We start from the raw sequence: 23542 nt of genomic DNA, 5'->3' as shown, positions 1-23542 counted from the left end.
TCTGAAATTATCAGAATATTGACCTATGTTCGTCGCTCGTGTAGATAGCGTGCTATCGACACGAGCTAGTCTACAACGGAGACTATGATGACTAGCCACGTTTGTCCTGTTGAGGGCAGCATTGAGCCTTGTGGAGTGCACATGGAGATGGAGCCATAGCTATCGGTTTTAAATCAGAAGTTCTCGCAATTCAAATGTGCTGTAAAAATGGCAATCATTTATTTGTGCATATGCACTACTCACCAAAAGTTAGGGATATTTGTCTTTCACCTGAAATTTATGGAAAATGTAAAAAGTTTACACTACAGTCATATACAGTATAGTGAAAGTAGGACATTTAAGTAGAAAGATACCCTGGTGATTTCCTCATTACAAGCTATTGATTGAAACAACACTTAACAATAGTGGGTACACCACAACAAACAATTTCTACGTCTCATTAACTTCATGTGCCTTTAAGCATCAATTGACGACGTCTCATGCTGTTCACTAATCGATTTATTGTCTGCTGAGGCATGGCATCCCACTATTCTTGAAGGGGCAAAAATATTCGCGCAGATACATAATTTGTTATGTTAAGGCTTAATGAAACCAGACACGACAGACCAATCGGGAGATCCAGTGTTGGGTGTAGGTACAGTATTGTGCCTCCAGCTTGTGGCTGCCAACGCTGGGAGGCGTTTCTGACCGTTGCTCTTAGGGAGAAAAACTTTCAAGCGGCCCAGGCCAATGAATCCGCGAGCCCAGATATTTATAAAATATCATATTTTCCACAGGATTCCAATAAGTAGATCTACATTTTTTTCTTGAAGTGGTCAGAGGTCGAACATATCTTTCTGTCTGCAGGCAGCAATATGCATGTGGGGGATGTGTTAGTCACAGAATATGAATACACAAAGTAGTTCCGATTTGACGGTTTGACCTCACAAAGTAAACATCTTTTTAATGCAGCGGGGTTCGAACCACAGAATTATATACATAAAGAAAAATGACATTTTGATCTTCTTTAGCTCTCATCATGTTCCACATTGTATTTACTACTTGTGTGCTACCTCTTAAACAATTAGCAGCGGTGTTTACTGAAGTGCACCAATGGGTGGAAGCTTTATTTTGAAATAACGCAAGGTAGCAGACGTATTCATTGTCGTGAAATTTTGCTGCTGTCATTGACAGTGGTGTTATTTTACAGAGGCCAACTGGTCCGCTGAACCGAACGAGTACTGTACGGCATGGACCGCTGTCCGCCATAGTTAATGTAACTTTCCTGTTTTACAGTTAATTAATCGGTCCCCCCCCCCTTTTTTTTTTAACCGTTGGCGTGTTTTGTCAGCCTGAGACGATGGATCGAGTTAAAAGCTCCATGCAGCAAGTACCCAACGCCATCCCAAAAGTGATTCGACGCACTGGAGCGGCCAACAGTCTGGAACTGGAGAGAGAAAACTTTGAGAGAGTGCAGGTGTGTAGCACAACAGACAACACGTTTTCCTGCCAGTTATATGACTTGTATTGCAAAGTAGGGATAGACAATAGTAATGGAGGCAAAACAAACGTATCTGCAATGGGAGAGAACCCATATGAGAAATTTATATTTTATGTCTGACACATACGCAGACTTTCAGTGCTAATCAAGTTGGTCTGTGTTCAGCGTCAGTTGTGTGTGATCAGCAGATACCAATGAGTACCCACAACAAAAGAGCCGTTGAAATGTAGGTCAGTGGCCTTTCAAATTCAAATAATTGTACTGTTTAGCCTACCAACTGGATACAAATCATGCAGGAGCTTTGTATATGACTTTCCACCCTAACACTACACTACATGTCAAGTCATACCTGCATTATCTTCAGGGCACTGAATGACCATGGTGCTCAGATGATGATGCATAGCAACAGCAAAAATCTGACTTGATCACGCACACCCACATTGAGCACGCAGGCTACAGTTGTGTTGTGGATCCTGCTGTTTACTGCCCACCCTCTTCTAGAGATCAGGCACACGGTGGAGAGGGGGTAGTGGTGGGGGGTTAAGTAGGTCAAATGAATCAAGTCAGCCAAACTGCTCTGACAGTGCTGTTACATAGACATTCTTTACGTTTGAATGTGAACAGCAGCAATCTGGCCTGCGTATAGTCTGTGTCATGCAGTTGAACCCTCTCCCGCTGGACTCACACACTACTCTCAGGCAAGACAGGCAGCACGGATTAGAAGGATTGTGTGTTCCAAGCAACACATGGTCACTAGGTCACTGTCAGGCTGCTATGTCACCTTTACTGGAAGTACGTCCATCATTCTTTTTCTACCACTTGTCATGATTAGGGTCATTGGTGGGATGCAGTCTATTGCAGCAAATTTGGTGAGAGGTAGGATTCACTCTGCACCGATGGCAAACAGGTCCTAGGTGGGGGACCAGACAAAGCACAGCTCAAAAGATCCCTTATGATGAGAAAAATATATGGACCTGTGTTTCCCTTGCCCGAACACGGGTATTGAAAAGTATTGCAGTTAAAAACATTTATTCTAACATGATGAATAGTACTGATTAATAATCGCGATAACACTCTTGATGAAAATGATCGTGATTATTGTCTTGGCAATAATCATGCAGCCCTATGTACTGTACATGTTTGTATTTTTGCCTCATGGTTGAGTTTTGCCTGGTGAGCTGGGGCAAGTGATGGCAGAAATCAATGATTCCACTTTTTACTTGGCAGGGGATCAACGAGAGATAATCCATCTGATCTGTTTTGTTCTAAAGATGGCTAAATCTGCTGTGCAGTCGATTTCACCTCTTTTGTTGTAAACCAAATAAATCCCTGTGTGGTTTAGAGCTCTGCCTTGCTGGCCATTAAGTAAATCAGTGGAGGAATAGTGTTTATAAAAAACTTTTATCAGGTGTTTTTCATTGGGTACAAATTATCTACACAGAAGAAACATAATAAAAATATAATAGGTCTACTTATGTTGCATAACTATTGTTTGGCATACAGAGTCAAAGGCATTTGGACTGTAGTTGACATGATTTGTGACAGACTGGTGAACAATAGATGCTTGTGTCCCTCGGTTTAAATACAAAACTGTTCAGCATTGTTAGTCTAGTGTGCAAGCCCACACTGGGTTTGGCATTGTCGTGGCTGGGTATCTGGCTGTCTGTCCGTCCAGCTCGTTATTAATCATTTCAATATGCTTTTCAACTTGGTTAACATCAAGACCTGTGATACCAATGCATATTTTCTCACAGAGGTTAGATTCATTGGTCAAAGGTATTGTTCAGATTTTCTGGCAAAACTGGCTACTGCAGTTTTACGTATGATGGCTTGACTTGCATTAACTGTTTTAACTAAATTGTTTTGTGTTTTTTGTTATTGTAAAGTGTCCTTGGGTGTCTTGAAAGGCGCTTATAAATAAAATGTATTATTATTATTATTATTATTATTATTATTAACTGACTTGATTTGTTTTTCTCAAAATGAAAATAATCAAACTTGCTTGAGGTATGGGATATTGTTTTTTTTTTTTAAATTATGTAACTTAAATACATTTTTATGAACGTGTGCCCCAGGCTACAGGTTTGCCTACAAAGACATGTACGCAGTTTAGCAATTATGGAGCAACTTACCCTTTCACCCTGTTAAGCAGGGTAAACTACCAGGGAGTGATCCAAATCATATCTGTCACAGTGTCCGCACGGGACATGAGAATGGACGAGGGAGGCAAGATAGCGCACAGTGCTTGATTTTAATGACACGCTCATTATGGCATGACTCTTAAATTATGCTATGATGTCAACCGGAAATATGTTTTTCTCAGACATCTATTTATATTTCGTATGGGTTCTCTTTTGTGTCTATGAGTTTGAAAGTACAGTTAACCCTCGTTTATCATGGGCTCCAAAAAGAACCCGTGATAGGCGAAATCCATCAAGTAGTCAGCTTTATTTTTTTAACAATTTTTATACAATACAATACTGTACTAGAGAATAAAATCTAAACATTTTCTTTCAAATAACTGATCATTTTTAGAATTACTTTAGTCAATACGAGGTTGCTTCAGAGTTCTACTCAGGTAGGCAGTGATTTTCTTTTCAGAAACTCACAAACACTAATATCTACTCAATTTTTATTTAAAACTGCATTAAAGAAATCCATGAATCAGCAATGCCCTGAAAAGTGAACCGTATTCCAGCAGGGGTTCACTGTATACGAACATGTGTTGTTTCTGCTTTATGTTTGTTGTTTGTTATCGCTGTCTTGTCACTCAGAGATTGCAAAACGGCTCCAAATGCTATTTTTATTTGGGAATTAGTGTGAGTAGTCATTTTTGGATATATATGAACCATAATTAAAGCTTGTGGAAGGCTTCTGGCCCACGAGTTCCGCCGCTGGGGTATGCAGTGTGAACCACTGACTGACACCACATTGTGTGTTGCAAAATGAGGGCCTTAAAATTAGACTACCAGCTAGGACTGGGCGATTATGGGAGAACACAAATAATCCTGATTGTTTTGATTTCTATTGAAATCATAATGAAGACAAGTGAATTATTCATTGATTTAAAAACGTAGTATTTATTCTATTACCAAAACTCAGCTACTGAAAAATACCAATTTTTTTTTCTCATGACCATTCATCCCTGCACATTGAGCACTTTATTCCTGAACACTCTCGTCTTTCCGTCAAGCATAAAAATGATCTTGTAAATATTGTTCGAAATTCTAGCTTCATATATTTTTATTCTACTGCAGCTAGTTCTTTGCTGCATTGCATCTTTGCACACATTCAAACTGTGAGTAAGCATCTTCCCAAAGTCTTTATCATATGTATTTTTTTTTTTTTCTTTTTGTTTGTTCGCTTACTGCAAAGCTTATGTCATTTGACGAGAGAAACGTGTCATCCATAAAATACAAAACCCATGACACGTTTAGCCACATTACACAATGTGCGGGACTCTTGCATGTAAACATTGACTTATTCATCGACTATACGCCTGCGTAACGAATCTTATTTTCAGTAACGCCGTGAATGGCTGTTGCAGATAAGACTGGCCATCAATCAAACAAAAATGCCATCACTGTTTGTTTATATTTTTAATGTCTTAGTGATAATCAACTCGACATTGGTATTTCACAACACAAAAACTACTATGACACAAAATAAAATATTAATGATAAAAACTTTGAGAAATCAGTGCCTCAAAGCATCTTTGTGGGCGGGCACCGAGAGACATATAACACAGCCAGCTTTCTGAGCTGGCTGGATTGAATTGTTTACAAAAGTTTCAACCAAAATAGCGTTTAGCTGCCAACACAGCCACTGTCGGTCACCAGACTGACTGGCAAAGTGTGAGCTATTTTGGACGGCGGACGAGTGCTCCTCCTCGTCTGCTTGAAGCAAAGTGAAGTCACTCTCCAAGTACATCTTTATCGTAGGGCTTTAATCACTTTTCACTGGGTGGTGATTGGCATGACACCTTCACATTTGGTTTTGCAGCTTGGCTGAAATCATTCAGGTATTTATATTTGATTTGATCAAATACACTTTTTCTTTTCTTTTCTTCTTCCCAAATGATGCAGTCTTGAATGAGAAAACAACCTGACATCAACACTGATGTTTTTGGACAGCTTTTTTTTTTCCCTGTCCCAATTTTCTTCTGTGGATTATGCCGATACCTTTGACTGCAATCCTATAATCATATTACCATTTACTTTTTTGTTGTCACTATTGTTGGACTTTGCTTCAAGCTGATAGGGAGTGAGAGAAGAAAGTCGTCTCGCTCTGTAGGAATATACAGTGTACCCGGTATATAAAAAGTCCACACACCTGCTCAAATGTCAGGCAGTTAGAGCACAGTTAGACCTAGAGGTATATAAATAATTTTAAAACTTTTTGCACCATGTTAACCATTCATAACATGTAAAATTCAATTGACAAAAATGTACATCTTTTCAAGAGAGGAGGTGAAAAAAATAGGAGAATGCCGATGCAAAAATTGGATCAATTGATATTTTGCATTTGATTCAAAATCAGTTGTCAGTTGTTATGCCATGATTTGCCAAGGATCTCAGAGACTCCAGATGGGGGCGTCAGTTGCCTAAAGTTGCTCTAATGCTATGAATTGAGTTTTTGTTCCTGAAGCTTGCTCTTTTACAATATCCAACAGCCAAACAGAAATGACATACCTGCTAACATTCCCGATACAGACCTCAGATTTCTAGGTTGCCTTGTAAAACATTACTACATGCTTACAGTTGGCTGTCCGCATGCAGAAATCAAATTGTATGCAAGGGAGCCTTTTGAGATCACATTTTTGTGAGATGTTGGATATCTTTCAGGGGCAATTTCCAGTCGGTCGGTAAGCAGGAGAAGGCGGATCATTCTGCCTCTGGAAGCTTGTTTTGGAAAACAAAAAATAGTACACTTTAACCACGCCACCGCCGAACTTTGCAGGCCCCCTGGTGGGCCCCGGAACCCAGTTTGAAAACCTCCGGGTTTGAGCCATCCTACTCCGCAGCCTCCCGTGCCGCTATTGTCTCCGAATAGAAGCGGGCTATTTGCAAAATAAAGCCAACGAGAGAGTCTCGCTTCAAGCTGTGTAGAGACATGTTGGCGGGCGGGATGTGAAATGTGCGGTCGTCCTTGCTGGTGGAGTCCCGAACACTTCAGTTTCTCCGCGGTCGCATGTTGCGTGGAGCTCGCGGAGAGAGAGAGACACACACACACACACAGCAGGGACTCCGAAGGAACAACGAAAGAAAGGAAGGAAGTGGGGACAGGGGAGAATTTTTATACCAAATCGGGACACATGTTGAGCTAACGTCGCGCTCCTCCACCCCCCCCCCCCCCTTTCTCTCCCAAACACATTTGTTACCTCCCGGGTCCTCGCGTTTGGATCAAGCCAGCGGATCTTCAGCCCACCGCTGCAGGGAGGAAAGGACCATGGATCTCAGTAAAATTGTAAGTGCTCAAGGGTAGATGCATTTTCGTGACATTAGCGACTGCCATAGAACGGCGTTGTTTCGGCGGGTTGCGGGCTGGTGTGAAATAAGGCGTCGAAGGTATTCTCAGTACAAGTAGGGGCCTGTTGTCTCCGTCTAGCTAAATGTGCCAATGACAAGTTTTGTAATTTTGTTGGGGGGTCTGCTGGGCACATGGGGTGCGTTTCATACTAAGTTACCCACCTCTTCAGTTAAATGCAAGAAGTATCGATCATTACAATCGTGAGCCAAACAGCAGCACAGGGCATCCTGTGTTATTAACATGTGGTTTTGCTTCTTGAACTGGGTCTGTTTTGGGGCAGAAGAATAAAATGCACTTGCTGTTAAGTATCCAGTTTGTTGTGTGAGGAGAGTCACAAAACGACAAAGTAATGAACTGACAGAATAGTACCGCAAAAACCGACACCTTAGGTCCCAACAAGTTCTAACTTGCTTGAAGGCTAATCTAGAACCAATATGCGTGTGTAGGTGTTGCTGTGGATATTGTACTACAATACAAACAGATGTATTACGGCCATTCGCACAGCAGCAATAGCAGTTAGAAAGTGTGAAGCAATCAAACTCTACGACTTCCCTAAAACAGTTCAGAATAGCATTTTTTAAGGCAGTACAATTTAAAACAAAAAACTGTATGCTTAAAAACAAAAAGGGGAAAATAAAGCAAGGTACCATGTGCAAATCAGGCCATGTAATTCCTAGATGTGGTGCAGTATAGGGGGCTGAAAAAAGTCCAACCTGCATGACTTGTGGCAGTAAATGGTGTGATGGAGACAAACGGGCAGTGTTCCGAATGCACTCGAGCAGGTGCGTGTAAGAAACAAGACCAGCCTTTTATCGGAAGCATGGATGGGATATACACTTGTAGGAATGGAGGTGGAGGGGAGGTGAACGGACCTCTAGAACACACTGTCTTTATCCTCGTGAAAGAGGTTTATTGATAACATCTCTGCGCAGATTATATAAAATATTGATCTTAAATACCATGATACTTATTTTGACCACCAAAAACAAGAAAATAATGATTTGTTGAGATGTTTATGACGATGTGAAGTGAGGTGCACACATATGTTGTAATTGCATTTGATATTATTTTGAAAGAGTCACTCTGATGGAGTTCTCAAGGCTGTTCCTTGCCATTATCTTTGTTTTGGTTGTCCAGAGATTGTGTAGAATGAAAACAAGTGCAACAGAAACTGTTGCTGCAAGCGCTGTTCACAATTCCCATTATAATGTTGATATTTGTAGTGCGTTTGCCTTCGGGGTAATGATGGGGCATTGTGATTTCCAAGCACATATGGGACAAAAAGAAGTTTGACACCGCATACACAGATTATTATAATTATTAATAACGTACTGTCTAGATACAGGTAATTTGAGAAAATGTGGTATTACAGAAGCGTATCAAATTGCTAGCCCTCCATATTAGTATTTGTGATCTCTGGTTAAGGCTGAATGATTTATCATTTTTCGATCATAATCACAATTCCAATGTGGTCATGTGATCGCCAAATCAGTTTTTTTAACAGAGCTCCCGAATGATCCAGAATATGTTAATTGTTTTACAATTTACACATACAGATGTCTCCCTTCTCTCCTGCCAAAGTAACCAATCATAAAAGTGGCATGCTATTCGTGCCATGTTGTGCAAACCAATTAGCTCCAAGGAGTTAAAAAAAAAAAATGGTGTATTGGCGTGACGACACACAGATGAACATCGTCCTTGTTTCGTCGGTGGCTTACAAGGAGGAATGCGAGGTGCTGAGCTAACTTGCTGCACAACAAGGCACATCTGTGTGCTTGCTCGCTGGTGTGGCTAAACATTATCGTAACAAAGCATTCATTTTTGGAACTTGGTGCATACACAAGGCGCCGCGCATTATTAGGCGCTGCGTCCATTTTGGAGAAAATGGAAGACTTTTAAGTGCGCCTTGTCGTGAAAATATGGTATTGATTGTAAGCGACGGGAATCGAACCAGGAACTTGAAAATAAAAAGCCTCATACAACTTTTCACTCAGATTTTGATCATCATTCCCGAGAGTCTGAAGTCCCAGTTACGGGCTTATTGAACGGGTTAAAAGGGAGAAGAAGCGGCCTCGTAGTGAGGCGGGGGTGGCGCTATTCCCCTGTTCCCCTTTTTTTGCGCGAGCCGACCGCTGAGAGAGAGTCGCCTAGGTTCTAACTGCCTTTACCGGTTTTAATAATACAGTAATAACAGTTTTTACGAAGCCAACCCAGTCTTCATCCGTTCCGTCTCTATCCCTGACGAGTAACCTCCATCGCAGAATCGGAGAACTACGGAGCGAACGCTTCGTTTTTACGGCAGCTCACTCTCATCATTTTTACGCTGTTGTTATTGGTATCACGCCTAGGTTAAGGTTTAATCACTGTTGTTACAGTCATTCGGGTTTGTTCGGGTGGCTTTGGGTTTTTAGGTTTGGGCATAACCTAAGCCGGAGTAAAACACAATTCATCGTTCTTTCATATCGATGGAATTTTCTACGGAGGCTCTGATGGTAGAGCCTCCCGCAGTTCACACTTTGGATGGAGGGTGTGATGGTGACGCTTTTAATATCATAAGAGAGGACACGGGCTCATGTGTATAATCAATGTTTTTTTAATAGAACATTCATTCTCACATGATGCAAACCAGCCAGTCGCTGAGAATTCACAACGTTCGAATTAGGAATTTGTCCCAGGACTTTAAACCATTCCAATTCCCTTCCCTCGATTTTGTGCTTAACTCATCGCTTGACGTGGCGCGTTACACCGACATGATGTAGCTTCGTCATGTAGCAAATATGAAGAAAATGTAAGCGATAAATACTGTTTATGTTGTGAAGTACCGTGAGCTGTTGGGAGTTTTCTTACGAAACAAACTCAGCTGGTGAACCTACGCATCAGTATTCCAAAATAGTACAGTATATTCACAGAAGAGGGAATTCATTCCGGGTTTAGTGGATGTAACTTGATGTCTTTTATACTTGTTGGGTGGTAGTTGGTCACAACTTAATTCCAATCATTTCCTGCGGGAAGACACACACGCACAGGGAGTCTGTGATGGATAGCTCCACGTGATTGGTGGTGGAGTGCATTGACAAAAGTGACCTAAGCAGCTTCATTGAGCTGCACAGATGTTCTTTTTTTTTTCTTCTTTTTTTATGATGTGTCCACATGACATCAGCAGTCCTCCCAGATTTGAGCTTTAGAGCCGAGGCTTCACTCGAGCCTGCAGAAAGACATCCCATTAGGAGGGGCTCATAAACATGCCACAGGGGGGTGTAGGTCTTAGAGTTTAATTATGCTGGAGTCCGGCCGTCTGCACATTTTTCTAGCTTTAACTAGCTTCTGCTTGCCTTTCACTTCCATTCTCAACATTTGACTTCCTTTCAATATGGCAAAGTTCTACATGTTTTCATGCCTTTTGAAGTGGCTCTGAAGAGACATTCGTAATCCACTGTGTCCACGTGTAAACAAAAGACTTGGGTTACGTGATTTACACTACTCTCAATAGGTAACTTCCTTCAGAACTCATATGTTAGCCGGGCTAAAATTACCTTGTGATTACGTCAAAATCAACAGAATGGTTCCAAGGTGGCAATGTTGTGTTGAACGGTATTACGGGCTTTCCTGTTAGAAAAGACCTCTAAGAGTTTTTGCATGTTCCATGCAGTACTCTAAAGCTGACAATTTTCCACTACCTTCCTCCCCTTAGTGCCAGCCCTCAAGAGGTGCGGAGTGACGTTGTAGGAGAACGGATGTTTGTGTCGGATGCGACAAGTAAAATGCTCCTGACACAAGCAACACATTTGTTCAGAGGAATGAGTGAAGTTCCATTTGCACCTTAGCCCCACATTGATTTTTCGGTTTAGTTTTTTGTTCGTTTTTCTTCCATGAAACGTTTCTTTCGTTGCTGTTGTCAACTTTTGTTATTGACGTGTGTGATTGAGAGGTGCGTTCTTTGAGGTTTTCATTTTTCGGAAGGGCCATGCATGTTGTAACAGGAAGATGGGTGTGTTGTGTTTGAAAAATGACTTTAATTTTAAGCCACCCAGACAAATTCAGCATTGCTCCATTTTCATCCTAGTATAAATGAGACAGAATTGTTCATGTTGTTTAACTGCGTGCATTTTTTTAAACCAGTGCCCACGTTTTGTTATATGTAAAGCATGTCATGTTTTATGAAACAAATCTTAGTGCAGTTTTGCAATCCTGTTAACCCTTCAGTTTGATATATGTAATGCTCATAGTTTGGGAGCAGCTTAACCCACCTGAAGCATCTGCAAGCAATGTGAGAGGGATAGAAGGAAGAATGTCTTTCACTATGGTGATCGTGCCACTGTCTGGAGGGACTTAACACATTTTTGTCGCTTGAGAAGTGGAGCAGTGTATTCTTCAGCAGAAGCCGGCCAGGAAATGGGCAGTGCTGGGTGTGCTAAGACAGGAAACATGACCAAGCACCTGTAAACGCTTTGAACCACCATTTGTTTGTTACAAGAAATAAAACAGCTGATTGGAAAAAGTGAGTAATGGTGTCATTCATTGAAGGTGGTTACAGCTTAAGGTCACCTTATCTAAATCTTGGATTTCCAAATTTTCCATTTCATTTAATTCAATTTTCCACTGTCTTTAAACTCACAGTGTTTTTTGGGATTCAACATCAACTTAAAATATTCAAGTGAGCTGTTATTTTTCCACAATCATCAGTACTGGAGGGCATTAATTTCCTATGGTTTGAAATGGTAGTCACAATTTCACAATGAGTCACTTGCAGGGAAAAAAGGCACTTTTAACCATATTAACTGCACTTATTTATCTTTCCACTTATCTAGACATTACCCAGAGGACAATTTTATAAATCATTTTACACTTAACCAGGCAGTTTTATCAAACTCTGAGATGAAGGCAGCTAACACTGCTCTTCCTGCAAGTGCTCTTATTTTGAAATCTGTGGACACCACTTCCGGTGGACTAGTTAGTAAACTGACTAACTTTCTGATTGCCACACAGCAACAGTTATTGGTGGAGGCTTTCCCATCATGCTTTGTTGCCATTACAAGTAACGCTTGTGAATTATTGCTACTTTTGGCATGAAATTATATTCACTTGGTGACACCCTTAGTAACAAAGGTAGTGCAGTCAGTAATATACTGTTTTTCATATATTGGCCTGCCAGTGTGTGTTATTAGTGCACTTATACGGTGATAGTTGGATTCAAATGTCTTGAACACACATTTGCTGATTTTACACAGGCCGGAGGAAAGCTGGAAGAGCTATCCCGAGCAGCATGTACGGTATAGCGAGCCAGCCCAGCAGGAAACCGCAAGAATGTGCTAATTACTCACTTGGGGCCTGCGTAGAGTATTCAACAAGTTCTCTACATTGTCTAATGATACTGTAGTTCCTAATGTGCATAATGTCAGACATCCAAAGGGGTTCTTGTTAGGCGGGGATGAAGTCCTGATCCCTGTCTCTCTATGAAGGATGCGTTGGAAATTGATGGATTATTGATCAAAGATGTCATGAATGCAGGAGACCTATCACCTAACTAATGAATCCACAGCACACAACATTCTTTGTCTTGCATGCCGTGACCCTGAAAATCTTGACATCCGTTCTCAATTCTACAAAATATTCTAAAATATATGACGGTCACTGAGAAAGTCACTGGTATATCATTTGTGTAATTCTTGAGTTATACGTTTTCAAGTGTAAAAGGAATAAAATGGAGGCATGTTGGAAGTCTTAAAAAAAGAAAGTATAGATGGATGAGTTAACCAGGTTAAATCTTTGTCATCAAAAACTACAACTCATCTCAGACTGTTTTTTTCCCTCCTCTCTTTTCTGCACTTGGATTTGTCAGTCAAGACCGTCTGTTTCAATGTAAGGAGCTAATTGACTATTGATGCCAGTCAGCCTCTTCAGCCAATTTAAGTAGTCCTGGGCAGCTGCCTCTCTCTTTCAACCCCCAAGTACAAAGTGTCACTGTGGACTAACTGGGTCATCCACTTGTGGGGAGCAATTGCAGTGGGATACCGTGGGATTTTAAATGGGGGGTGTGGGTGGGGGGGGGGGGGGGGTCGAAAATGTCTTCAGAATTGTAACGCGTGGAAAATACATCCAAGATCAAATAATAACAGAAGGTATTTGTTGATGGATGAGGCACTGGGCTTGCTCCTCCCCATTCTTGTTTACTTCCTCTCCTGACTGCTTGCATACTGGCACAAACAGACACAGGACATCTGTGGGAAGCGAGATTATAAAACAGGCCTCCCGTGCTCACTTGACCTCGACTGTCATCCACCAACTAAATGTAAATCGACAGAATGCCATTTGTGATTTACTCATCTTAACTCATGCAATCCCCATGACGTATAAATACGTTTTAAAAACCCGCAACTTCCGCCTACCCATGACGTATTGATACGTCATTTCCTTTTTTCTTTTTATTTTATTTTTTTTTTGCACCATAGTGTGTAGAACCGTCTGACGCAGCCTCTGTCTAAGCATCATCAGGCTTGTCTGCATCGTAAATCATTTAAAATCTGTCCAGCTGGTGGCAGTGTGTGTTAAAGGATCAGCCAGGATCATGCTGCAGAACAAGTAGAAGTAGAGGGGGAAGGTGCATGGGTGCAGTTGTGGAGTGGCATGTTGAGGGGTTTGCTCCAGTCAAAATGGCTAGGATCGAATGAGTTAAAATTTTGCATAGTCTTTAAAAACATCATTTATCCATCAGGTTAATATGTGTGATTAATTTTATTTCCTGTTTTTTTTTTTGCAACTTTGCAACGCATACACCAGTACCAGACCTGGCAGACTAACAGCCCACCCTCAACGATTTCCTGACAGGAGGCCAGGAGCTTGCATAGAAGTATCCAGTATCTGTGGGCTCAGCACCGCAAGCGTAATGCATTGTAAAACCCGGGTGCAAACAGGAACACGTACAGTTTTTCCTCCCCTACTTGTCACATCCACAACCACTGGAGGACAGAACTGATTTGCAATTGTGTGTGGGTGTGAGGTGCCTCCCAAAGGAGATTGCATATCAACAGAATTTACAGTGATGTTAATAAGCTACCCCTTCTGGTATTGGAGTTAATATCTTAGCTTAGACTACAGGTGTCAAACTCATTGCCCGGGGGCAAAATCTGGCCCCCCCCCCCCCCCCCCCCCACATCATTTTACGAGGCCCGCGAAAGCAAATCAAACATGTCAACTTCCACGGTGTTTGCTCAAATCTGTGCCAAATTTCAAATTCTCATATGTAATGAAGAAGAGAGATATTCTAAGCATTTTCTTGTGGCCAAACCCTCATTACAGTAAGTTAAACAATAGTTGAATTAACCTTCTATTCTTGACTTATTTATGTCATAACGGCCCTCCAAGGGAAACAGTAACTACAATATGGCCCGCGACAAAAATGTGTTTGACACCCCCTGTTTTAGACTGTCACTGTACTGCACTGTACAATGGAGTCAGTTTAACGGTCTCATACGCTTAGACTATTTGTTGTCAGCCTAACATGATCATCGAATGCAGAAAAGAGCTCAGTGGGCCTCTCAGCTGCTGTCTTGAATACCAACTCAACAGAAAATAGGTCAATCACCTTCAGTTCATCTTCACTGACTCTCATTTTCTCATTAAAAAGGGCAAAGCACTTTTCTGAAAACTACAAGTGTGTCATATTGTGAAATGAAAGTTTTGGAATATGTATACTTTGGCTGGTTTCCCATTTTGTTCCTCTTCCTCACAGGCAGTCAGCATCAACAAGGCCATCAACACACAGGAGGTTGCTGTCAAAGAGAAGCACGCCAGGAATATCCTCATATTTTGTGCGCATGCACAAGTGTGTGTTTGTGTGTGTGTTTGTGATTCCCATGTGACATAGTTGCTCGCTAGATGAGGTTATGTTAGTGCAAGATAAAAACAACAAACAGAGGGTAGCCTCATCTATGCTGAAACTAATTTAATCCCGTGGGATACAAAATATGAGGCGAGACAGTCAGTGCAGTTCTTTATTTCAGTGATAATCATATCAAGCTGCTTGAAATTAAAGTTAGCGAAATGGATATTTATGTTGTCTGTTTGGGTGGACAGAAGGACAAAATGAAAGTTGTTGGATTGTCGCCCAGAGCTATTTTCTGTTTATTAAACTTTGTGCTGTGCCCTAAACAAATAATTGATCCCCCTCACCCTGAAAATGATTATAATTGCCTGCATTGATATTTTAAACCATTAAAAAAAAATACCACTATGATCTCAAAACATTTATTAGCAGTTCAAACATTGAGAAAGATTGCTTTACCTTAAAAACATTGTACAATAAACAGCCTAAAGCTAGGCATGGCGTGTACAATGTACAGTATCAGAATCAGAATCATCTTTATTGGCCAAGTATGTAGAACACACAAGGAATTTGTCTCCGGTATAACACGCTGCATTAGTATCATCGTAAACAACAAATCATTGTCTGTACATAGACAGGGTTTCTTCTGCATTCACAATTGTCAGGGGAAAAAAAAACCTGTTAGATGCCGACAATTCTGATAATGGTAAAGAATTACTGCATCAGTGCAGTCTGCAAAGCACAACAAAGCGCAGAAGTTATGATGCCAATGCTCTCTGGGGTGGTTCGTGCTGATGGGAAACTCTGCTGCTTGGTAGGCCGCAGTGTCCAACCTACGTAGCAGTTAGTGCTAGAATACTTTGCACTTCACCCTTTAGTGACCCGAGCAGCAGTGACAATTCAAACTGCTGGTCATAGATAGGTTAAGCGATATTCTGCTGAGCTGTAGGGTTCCACCCGGTTTTTATATCAGGCTTAGTCCTAGTTGGACTTAGCTATCATGAGCCTTAGATGCTGCTATGGATGGCGCCATCATATATCTATCATCTCCAGGTGTCGAATTGAACATTGCTGCTGTTACATTTGTGAGAAATTATTTTGCACTTTGTAAAATGATGCTCCTTGACTGTGTCACCCTGCATTTTGGGGACTCATCATGAGAAAGGTGCCCACACTTTCTGGGCAGCGGTCAACCGGCTTCCTCTCTCGAGCAACGCAGTCCTTTGCTGGAAGTTCTGCCACGTCTTCCACAAATTATTACGAGATGGCCATTCAAACGTACGTAAAGACATCATCACTTCTTTCCACCACTACATTTTCCACGATGAATTTTATCGGCCGGTATTATTGCCCCCACTCGCCTCTCCAATTATACGTCGTCACCCTTTTTATTTGTGTAAACTCGGAATGTTTTTTTTTTCCTTCCCTAATTTCCTCTGTGGCTGTTGCCACCGTTTCAGGTGATCAAGGACTCTATGAGGAATAAGGCTGATTTGACGGACATGAGCAGGATGTGGGTAAGGAAGCACACACGACAGTCTCTTGCCATCACAGCATGCAGCTACTGCTGACTTTGTCAAATGATTATTTAAACATGAGCAGAAAATATGTGGCGTGAGGTAAAAATGCTGTTTGCATCTTTAAAGGTCCCATTCTTTCAATTTTTTATATATATTCTGTGTGTGTGTGTGTGTGTGTATATATACAGTATATATATTTGAATGAGGCACAATACTATGTCACACCAGTGCCAAATTCAGATCTGGTTGTTTTTGCATGCTTTTCCCTTTCAAAGGCTATTGCATGCAAACAACAAACTGCATGCAGTAGATGTGAACCTTAAACCGTGTCACAGATAAATTTTGACATAGGTTATGCACAAAGCATTGGGCAAAAAAATCGATTATGATGGAAGAGGACCTGAAAAAGGTAAATCCAAAGTCTGAAACCAAAAATACATTTAAAAAAATCGTTTTGGAGCGTTGACACTTCCTGCGTTGTGACCACAAGGGCAAAAAGTTGAAGTGGGGCAGAAGTTGCCTGCAGGGTGTAATTCCAAAGTTAACTGTATCAATAAAGCGTGAAGAGGAAATACTTTGACATAATTTCGTTATAGCTCTGCTCCACAAGAGGAAGCTGGTCAGACTTTGAATCTTAATTAAACACCGCCCCGGGCCCATGTGTCATCTCAAATTTCCTTGTGTTCTTTAAGCAGCCAAATTGCAGGCCAAAAATAGGAGGTAGTGTTTCCACACGTGGACATGTCTCCAAATGTTTGTCTCCTTTCGTGATTCAGCCTCTTGTGCCTACAGGGTCACCTAAGTGAAGGCTATGGGAAGCTCTGCAGCATCTACCTCAAACTGATCATCACCAAAATGGAGTTTCACATCAAAGTGAGTTGGCGTGGCCTATAAAACCCAGCAAAGCTCCGTCATCGTTCATTATCCTTGCCCGAAGTCTTTTTTTATTGCCATCGTTTCCCTGCGGGGCCTTGGGTGAAGATTGCGGCTGTGATACAAATGGCTTCTCAAATATCTTTAAATGACGCTTCTTTTTATGGGACAACTGAGCCGAGTCGTAGATAAACAGAAATTCATGATTGTAGCTACATTTTTTTGCAGTACCCTATACCAATGTGACGAGGTAGAGGAAAGAGTTAAATTCAAACATGATTCCCTTTCAATAACGAACAATAACAGGGATTCAGTCATATGTGTCTCACAGATAGCCCATGGCGTGCCACTCATCATGATATTTGAGCTTCCACCTTTCTTGTGTTGTCTTCTCGTTCAGAACCCTCGCTTCCCCGGCAACCTGCAGATGTCGAACAGACAACTTGAAGAGGCAGGAGAGAATGACGTCAACAATTTGTAAGTCAGGCGAGCTGCCACTTCATTTATGCAGCGTAACCTGAAAGATAAATGTCAAAAAGCCTTTTGACCTTTGATTTGTTCAAATGTTCTCTATATGTGTGAATGGAAATATGATTCATGTCAAATATTTGCCATTATAAAACTACAATATGCAAGCCGTTCTAGCTGAGGTGATTGTCATGCTAATAATAGTAACACTTAACAATAAAAAAAAAAAACAGCAAATACCCTTTGAATACCGATTCGGCCGATGCAATGTTCTGATTATTGTCATGAACCTTTTCGATTTGGGTTTGTCATGACTGACACCTGCCCAATTGTGTTTATACAACTGTGCGAAACGAAGCCAAAGAAAACATAAATAACTTTATGAACTCGGAAGCAGAGGATGTTAGTGGATTGATCTTAAATTTTGTCCCGTTTTTGCTCTTGGTATATGCTTGCAGAAACTGCCAACTTTTCAGTGTGTGCCGGTAAAAAAGTCATCTGTCGGCATTAGCCTGAGTGCATGTTTCCACGCTCCTACCGGTACTTTAGGGACAGCGGGATGGGGGTGGGGGGGATAAAGTGAAGGCGCTTGGAACACCTCTTTGACCCTCTGACTGCGCACACAAGGTGCCGTCTGTGACGCGCTTCCGGATAAATCCTTCCAGTATAAAATAAATAAATATCCAAGTCTGGATGTGTACTTTGCCAGGTGAATGCCCTTCTAACTTAGCGAGAACTATTTGCTTTAATGAAGGACTTTTTAAGACGGCTTCCTGTTCGGTTTTCTCCAATTCACTGAAGTGCGTCCCACGCATGTAACAGGCAGATGCTTGTGATTCAATATTTGTGTTATGCATTTGTAATACACTCAACCTTTGTGGTTGAAACGGATGACTTGAACATGCTTGGCAACGTCAGTTTTGCTCCGACCGACGTCATTTGCCTCCCAGAAAAGAAAAAAAACCTTTCAAGCTCAAATGACTTAGGACTGTAGCCGTGGGTGCAAACTCTTGGGCTTCTGAGGTTAACCAGATGCATTGTCGTACATATTATTTCCGATGAAAATAGCAGAATAGCAATGTTACATTTTGCCAAAGGTGTGTGAAATGTGTTCCTTTTTGTGTCTGCTCCCGCAGCTTTCAATTAACTGTCGAGATGTTTGATTACCTGGAGTGTCAACTCAACCTCTTCCTTGGCGGTAAGGTGTTTTGGACTGATGGGATCATCAGCTGTGAACACACTTTCACTTGCGCGCAAAGTTCATGCTTGGGCAGACAGGAGGTGCTGTACAAAACTAGATAGACACTTTTACCATCAGACCAGCGATGCGTCTGATTGAGTGGTTACAGACAGACTCTTTTGTTGTCAGGGTGAGTCATCATAGGTGCTTGTGTCTCACAGTATATGGACACATGGCTAAAAATAGGCTGTTGTGCTGAAAGGAAATGCTCCAAAAGCTGCTCTCCTCCACTCATGAATGAATCGAAGGAAATTACATTCTTGTTTCTTTTTATCATGGCCTTCAGTCTGCATCCTGTGCAGAGTATTTTCACACAATTCACTTTTATTTGGGGCGCTTTTGAAAGGGGTTTCTGAAACCTTTTCTCCTTATGTGGCTGCTTTTCGAATGGCAGACTTATTTAAGGCATGTTCCTTCATTAACGTTCACCATTATTATCACTGTGGAAAGAGATTTTTCACATAAATCTTCACTACAACTCGCCAACGCTCTTGTGAGATTTGTCATGTTTCATTCGTTCTGCTCCATTTTTAGTTTAATATGCTATCCACCAGGCTGAAGAGTGTAGCTCAGACCTTCGCTCTCAGTTGTATCTATTTCCAGAGTGTTTCATCTTTCAGGGTTCAAGAGGCAAGGCTAACGTGTCTGCGTTTTTGAGAGAGAAAAAAAATTAAATCTGTGATGTTTTTTTTTTAAATACTACTAATAATAATAATAATTTAAAAGATTGTTTGGGTCAGTCAGAAAACCACACCTCTACAAGATTCACATGGCTTGGCTTTGTTGATAATGGACAAAATATGTTTAATGATTTAGGGAGACTGAGAGACACACACACTTCTGTTGAGATTGGGGCGGCCTCTCTTTTAGATTCTTTTCCCTACGTTTTTGGAGAGGCAGGACTCTGTAATGAGTCAAACCAAACAGGAATACCTGGCACCTCCTTAGAAAAATAGCATCACGTAATGACCCTTACTTTATGACAGAAAAAAACCAGAAGTCTCAGTACTGCGTCATATACTAAGCAAGTGACATTGTTTTGATTCTGAAAAGATTCTTTGACGGGGGGTTTTCAGTATAATGGGGGAATACAAGTTCTGTGGGAGTAAAATTGCCCCCCCCCCCCCAAAAAAATTCTCTTATCATTCCCTAATTTTTGCCACAAATACACCCTCCTTCAATAGTTAGAACTTATTTTTTCAAGAGATCAACACTTTCTGTGTATTTATCTTCATATATTTACATCTGAATCAAATACACAACTTATAAGGTAGTACCTCTCTTTTGAATCCACCGAGAGGAAAAGTATTGAAACATGTTGCTGACAGGTGTGTTTTGTTACCCATCTATATAGTATGTATTACATTGATCATTCAAGTGCATAAACAATGCTAAATGTCTGCTTTCAGCCTCAGATCTGGGTTTACTTCCTTTTCGGGGTGCAAATAACAACAACAAAAAACAGTAGTATACGGGCTATGAAAAAGGAATAACAAAGTTGAGATAAATTTCAAAATCAATTGGAGCTGTCTGTGTGTCTGTGTCCCAGTATTCAGCTCGCTGGATATGTCCCGGTCAGTGTCAGTGACTGCTGCAGGCCAATGTCGTCTGGCTCCGCTCATACAAGTCATTTTGGACTGCAGCCACCTGTACGACTACACAGTCAAGTTGCTATTTAAGCTGCACTCATGTGAGTAAGACACAACTCTGCTGCTCAGTTTAAAAAAAAACAACTTGATTTATTCACTTATATATTGTTGTGGTTCTCTTTTTTAATTTAATACTCACTGAAAATGGAAATGTTTAAATACCGTACTTTTTAAAATATAACAATCTTGGCGATTTAAAGTAAGTAAAATATTTAGAATGTAAAACAAGTAGTCCTTTTCAATTATAAATCTTACTGTGGAGCAAACATTTAAGAAATCGGAAAAGTCAGTCAGTCCAGTGCAACAAACATGAGCGTATGAAAATTTGGTGAAGAGGCCAATGAGGCCTCTTTGATGCACAAAAACGCAAAAGCAAATGTGGAATCATCTGTGGTTGTACAACAGGATTTGAAAGAACGAGAAAATACAAATTTAAATTTGTGAAAATGTTCTGGCTTGATGTTATTTCTGAAAACTGTGGATTGTTTTTATCTGAATCAGCTCCATTAAATTCTCTCACTATTTTCTGAACGTCTTCTAATCTGACAACCTGAAGGAAATATTATCTGTAATTTGACGGTTTGATGGGTTAACTGCCTTGTGTGTATTTTCGTTCTGCAGGCCTTCCAGCTGACACTCTCCAAGGCCACCGAGATCGCTTCCAGGAACAGTTTAAAAAGTATGAATGGCCAATGGTGGCCAAACCTTGCCGGTCACGCCATCACCGCATGCACACAACTAAGTGCTGACAACCCCGTTCTTCCTCTCTTCAAATTTGTTTTATTGCAGGTTGAAGAGTCTGTTTTATCGCTCCAGTAACTTGCAGTACTTCAAGCGGTTGATTCAGATCCCACAGTTGCCTGAGGTGATGATTGACCTAAATCTCCATAGGATTCATTCTAACACATGGCCATTACAGTGTTACAGTACAGTGACATGTCCCCTCGTATTTCATTTTCAATGTGTTTGGTGGGGTTGAGGTCAGGGTTCTGTCTGGGTTTTTCACCATAAAATTCATACAACATTCTATTATGAACCTTGCAATCATGCTGGACCAGAGAAGGCCTTTCGCCAAACTTTTCTCATTTCAGGCTTAGAATTGTTCAAAAGTGATTCAGCGGGAGCTAATGAGTTGAGTCCATCTCCGACTGATTAATAAATGAAAAGGTCTGTCCAAAAGGTCTACTAAACACATCCATCTCTTACCCCTCTATTTGATGGTCGTTTCAGATTAACAAGGAGTTTAATCCATTTCCAGCATAAAGTCTATTCATAGTTTTGGACATTTATCTAAAAGTTCTTTTTGCACTTTGTGTTAAAAAGGGACGAATCCTTCCACTAAAGGGAGCACATGTCCTTAAACGTTTGCTAGCGCGACTGTGCAATTTGCTTTCTGTCTTTTAAAGTTTTTAAGCGGATGAAACGTTTCCTCGCAGAATCCTCCAAACTTCCTGCGTGCGTCTGCCCTGTCGGAGCACATCAGCCCTGTGGTCGTGATCCCGGCCGAGTCGTCTTCCCCAGAGTCAGAACACATGGTGGAAACTGATGACCTGGTGGACACAGACCTCCCCGTCCTTGCGGTAAATACAGGATAAGTGTCTGAATCGTGCTGACTGAATAGACTTTAAAGTTACGCAATAGTGACCCAATAATAGCAACGGAGACCGAAGTCATCAATGACATTTTGAACCCACAGCTATGTATGTTGTTTTCGGATGGGAATTTAATACTTGATGTTAATAGAAATCTTTAGTCGGAAAATTGATTCTGCAAACAGCAGAATGTATTCACATTTCTGTTTTAAATCTAGTACTTTGGAATTTACCTTTTTATATTTTGTTGTTTTGACTCCTTAGGCTCCGGTGGAGACCAAATTTGATGACATGTTTGGCACCTCGGCTGCAATTGACCCCTTCAACTTCAACAATCAGAATGGCATGCGCAAGGACGATAAGTATGACTTGAAGGCTCTGTGAAATAAAATTTCATTTGGTCAAATCCTCTAGTTAAGCATAGCTGAAGATGGATACAGTACTTGGTAAATGCGTCCGACCAGCATTTATACCACAGGTGCCCTAAATTAACAGCATTAATAATTACCAAAATAGCAGTTTTTAATGCCAATATATTGTAACTATCATTCCTTGAATTTTAAAATGTACTTTTTTTTTTTACCTAAAAATGTGAAGCGCATTATTATTTTTATTGTCAATCTGACTTGGCAGATAAACCCAGCACAAGATTTTAAACGCATAACTTTGACCTGAACTGAATGAATACTTTGCGATTTGGGCACTAGGCCAGTGTAAGCTAATTACCTGTATGCCTGAAATACTACGTCTTTACAGCTGACCAAAGCTTTTTGTACATTGATTTAATTGAGGATGACTGCAATCTCAATGTAAAACCCAAATTTAGAAAGAAATATAGTTGGAGGTTTTGATTGCATTGCTCTGTCTTCCTCGATCCGCCAGAGACCGACTGATTGAACAGCTGACAAGGGAGATCCAGGCCCTTAAGGATGAGTTGGAATCATTCCGACTGGAGGTAAAAAGGAAAAAACGAGTTTCCCCCAAATCCTAATTTAATCCAAGAGCACGATCAATGAATTTGCTCATAATTCCTCTCATCAAGCAAATATAATTACATTTTTCCCCCCGACTCACTCTCTCCATCTGCCAGAATGGACGATTATGTCAGACCTTGAGGGGCCGTGTCAATGAACTGGAGGCAGAGCTAGCGGAGCAGAGCCACCTGAGGCTACAGGCAGCAGGAGAGAGTGAGTTCCTGAAGGCTGAGCTTGACGACCTCAGGAAGGTCAGAGAGGACACGGTGAAAGAGCAGCGAAGTCTGACGGAGATAGAGAGTAAGTCATTTTATGACCTGGTTGTGTGGAAGAAAATGTTAAACTGGCCAAAATAGCTCTGAACTGTTGGCAAATGAAGTACTGTTTTATGTTAG

General features: G+C 41.0%; 1 protein-coding gene across 2 annotated transcripts in view; it reads left to right on the top strand.

Moving 5' to 3' along the window:
• Positions 1–1178: 1178 nt before the first annotated feature.
• hip1 (huntingtin interacting protein 1) overlaps positions 1179–23542 on the top strand; it is a 32542-nt gene continuing 10178 nt past the window's right edge. The window contains exons 1-14 of one of the 2 annotated variants that reach the window (XM_086125561.1): positions 1179–1456; positions 14739–14802; positions 15967–16109; positions 16292–16348; positions 17144–17224; positions 17625–17701; positions 18829–18890; positions 20482–20622; positions 21203–21260; positions 21371–21446; positions 22018–22161; positions 22438–22535; positions 23056–23128; positions 23264–23447. In XM_086125561.1, coding sequence (XP_085981687.1) covers positions 1340–1456; positions 14739–14802; positions 15967–16109; positions 16292–16348; positions 17144–17224; positions 17625–17701; positions 18829–18890; positions 20482–20622; positions 21203–21260; positions 21371–21446; positions 22018–22161; positions 22438–22535; positions 23056–23128; positions 23264–23447 — 1375 coding nt within the window. In that variant the 5' untranslated portion in view covers positions 1179–1339. Of the gene's footprint in view, positions 1457–6433; positions 6947–14738; positions 14803–15966; positions 16110–16291; positions 16349–17143; positions 17225–17624; positions 17702–18828; positions 18891–20481; positions 20623–21202; positions 21261–21370; positions 21447–22017; positions 22162–22437; positions 22536–23055; positions 23129–23263; positions 23448–23542 lie in introns of those variants that run through there. The other variant, XM_086125563.1, reaches the window with a different exon arrangement.

Source organism: Hippocampus guttulatus, chromosome 12, assembly GCF_054856545.1.
Source record: "Hippocampus guttulatus isolate MCC_2025c chromosome 12, RoL_Hgut_1.0, whole genome shotgun sequence".
Lineage (NCBI taxonomy): Eukaryota > Metazoa > Chordata > Actinopteri > Syngnathiformes > Syngnathidae > Hippocampus > Hippocampus guttulatus.
The sequence above is the reverse complement of the archived record's forward strand: the minus strand, read 5'-3'. Positions and strand labels throughout refer to the sequence as shown.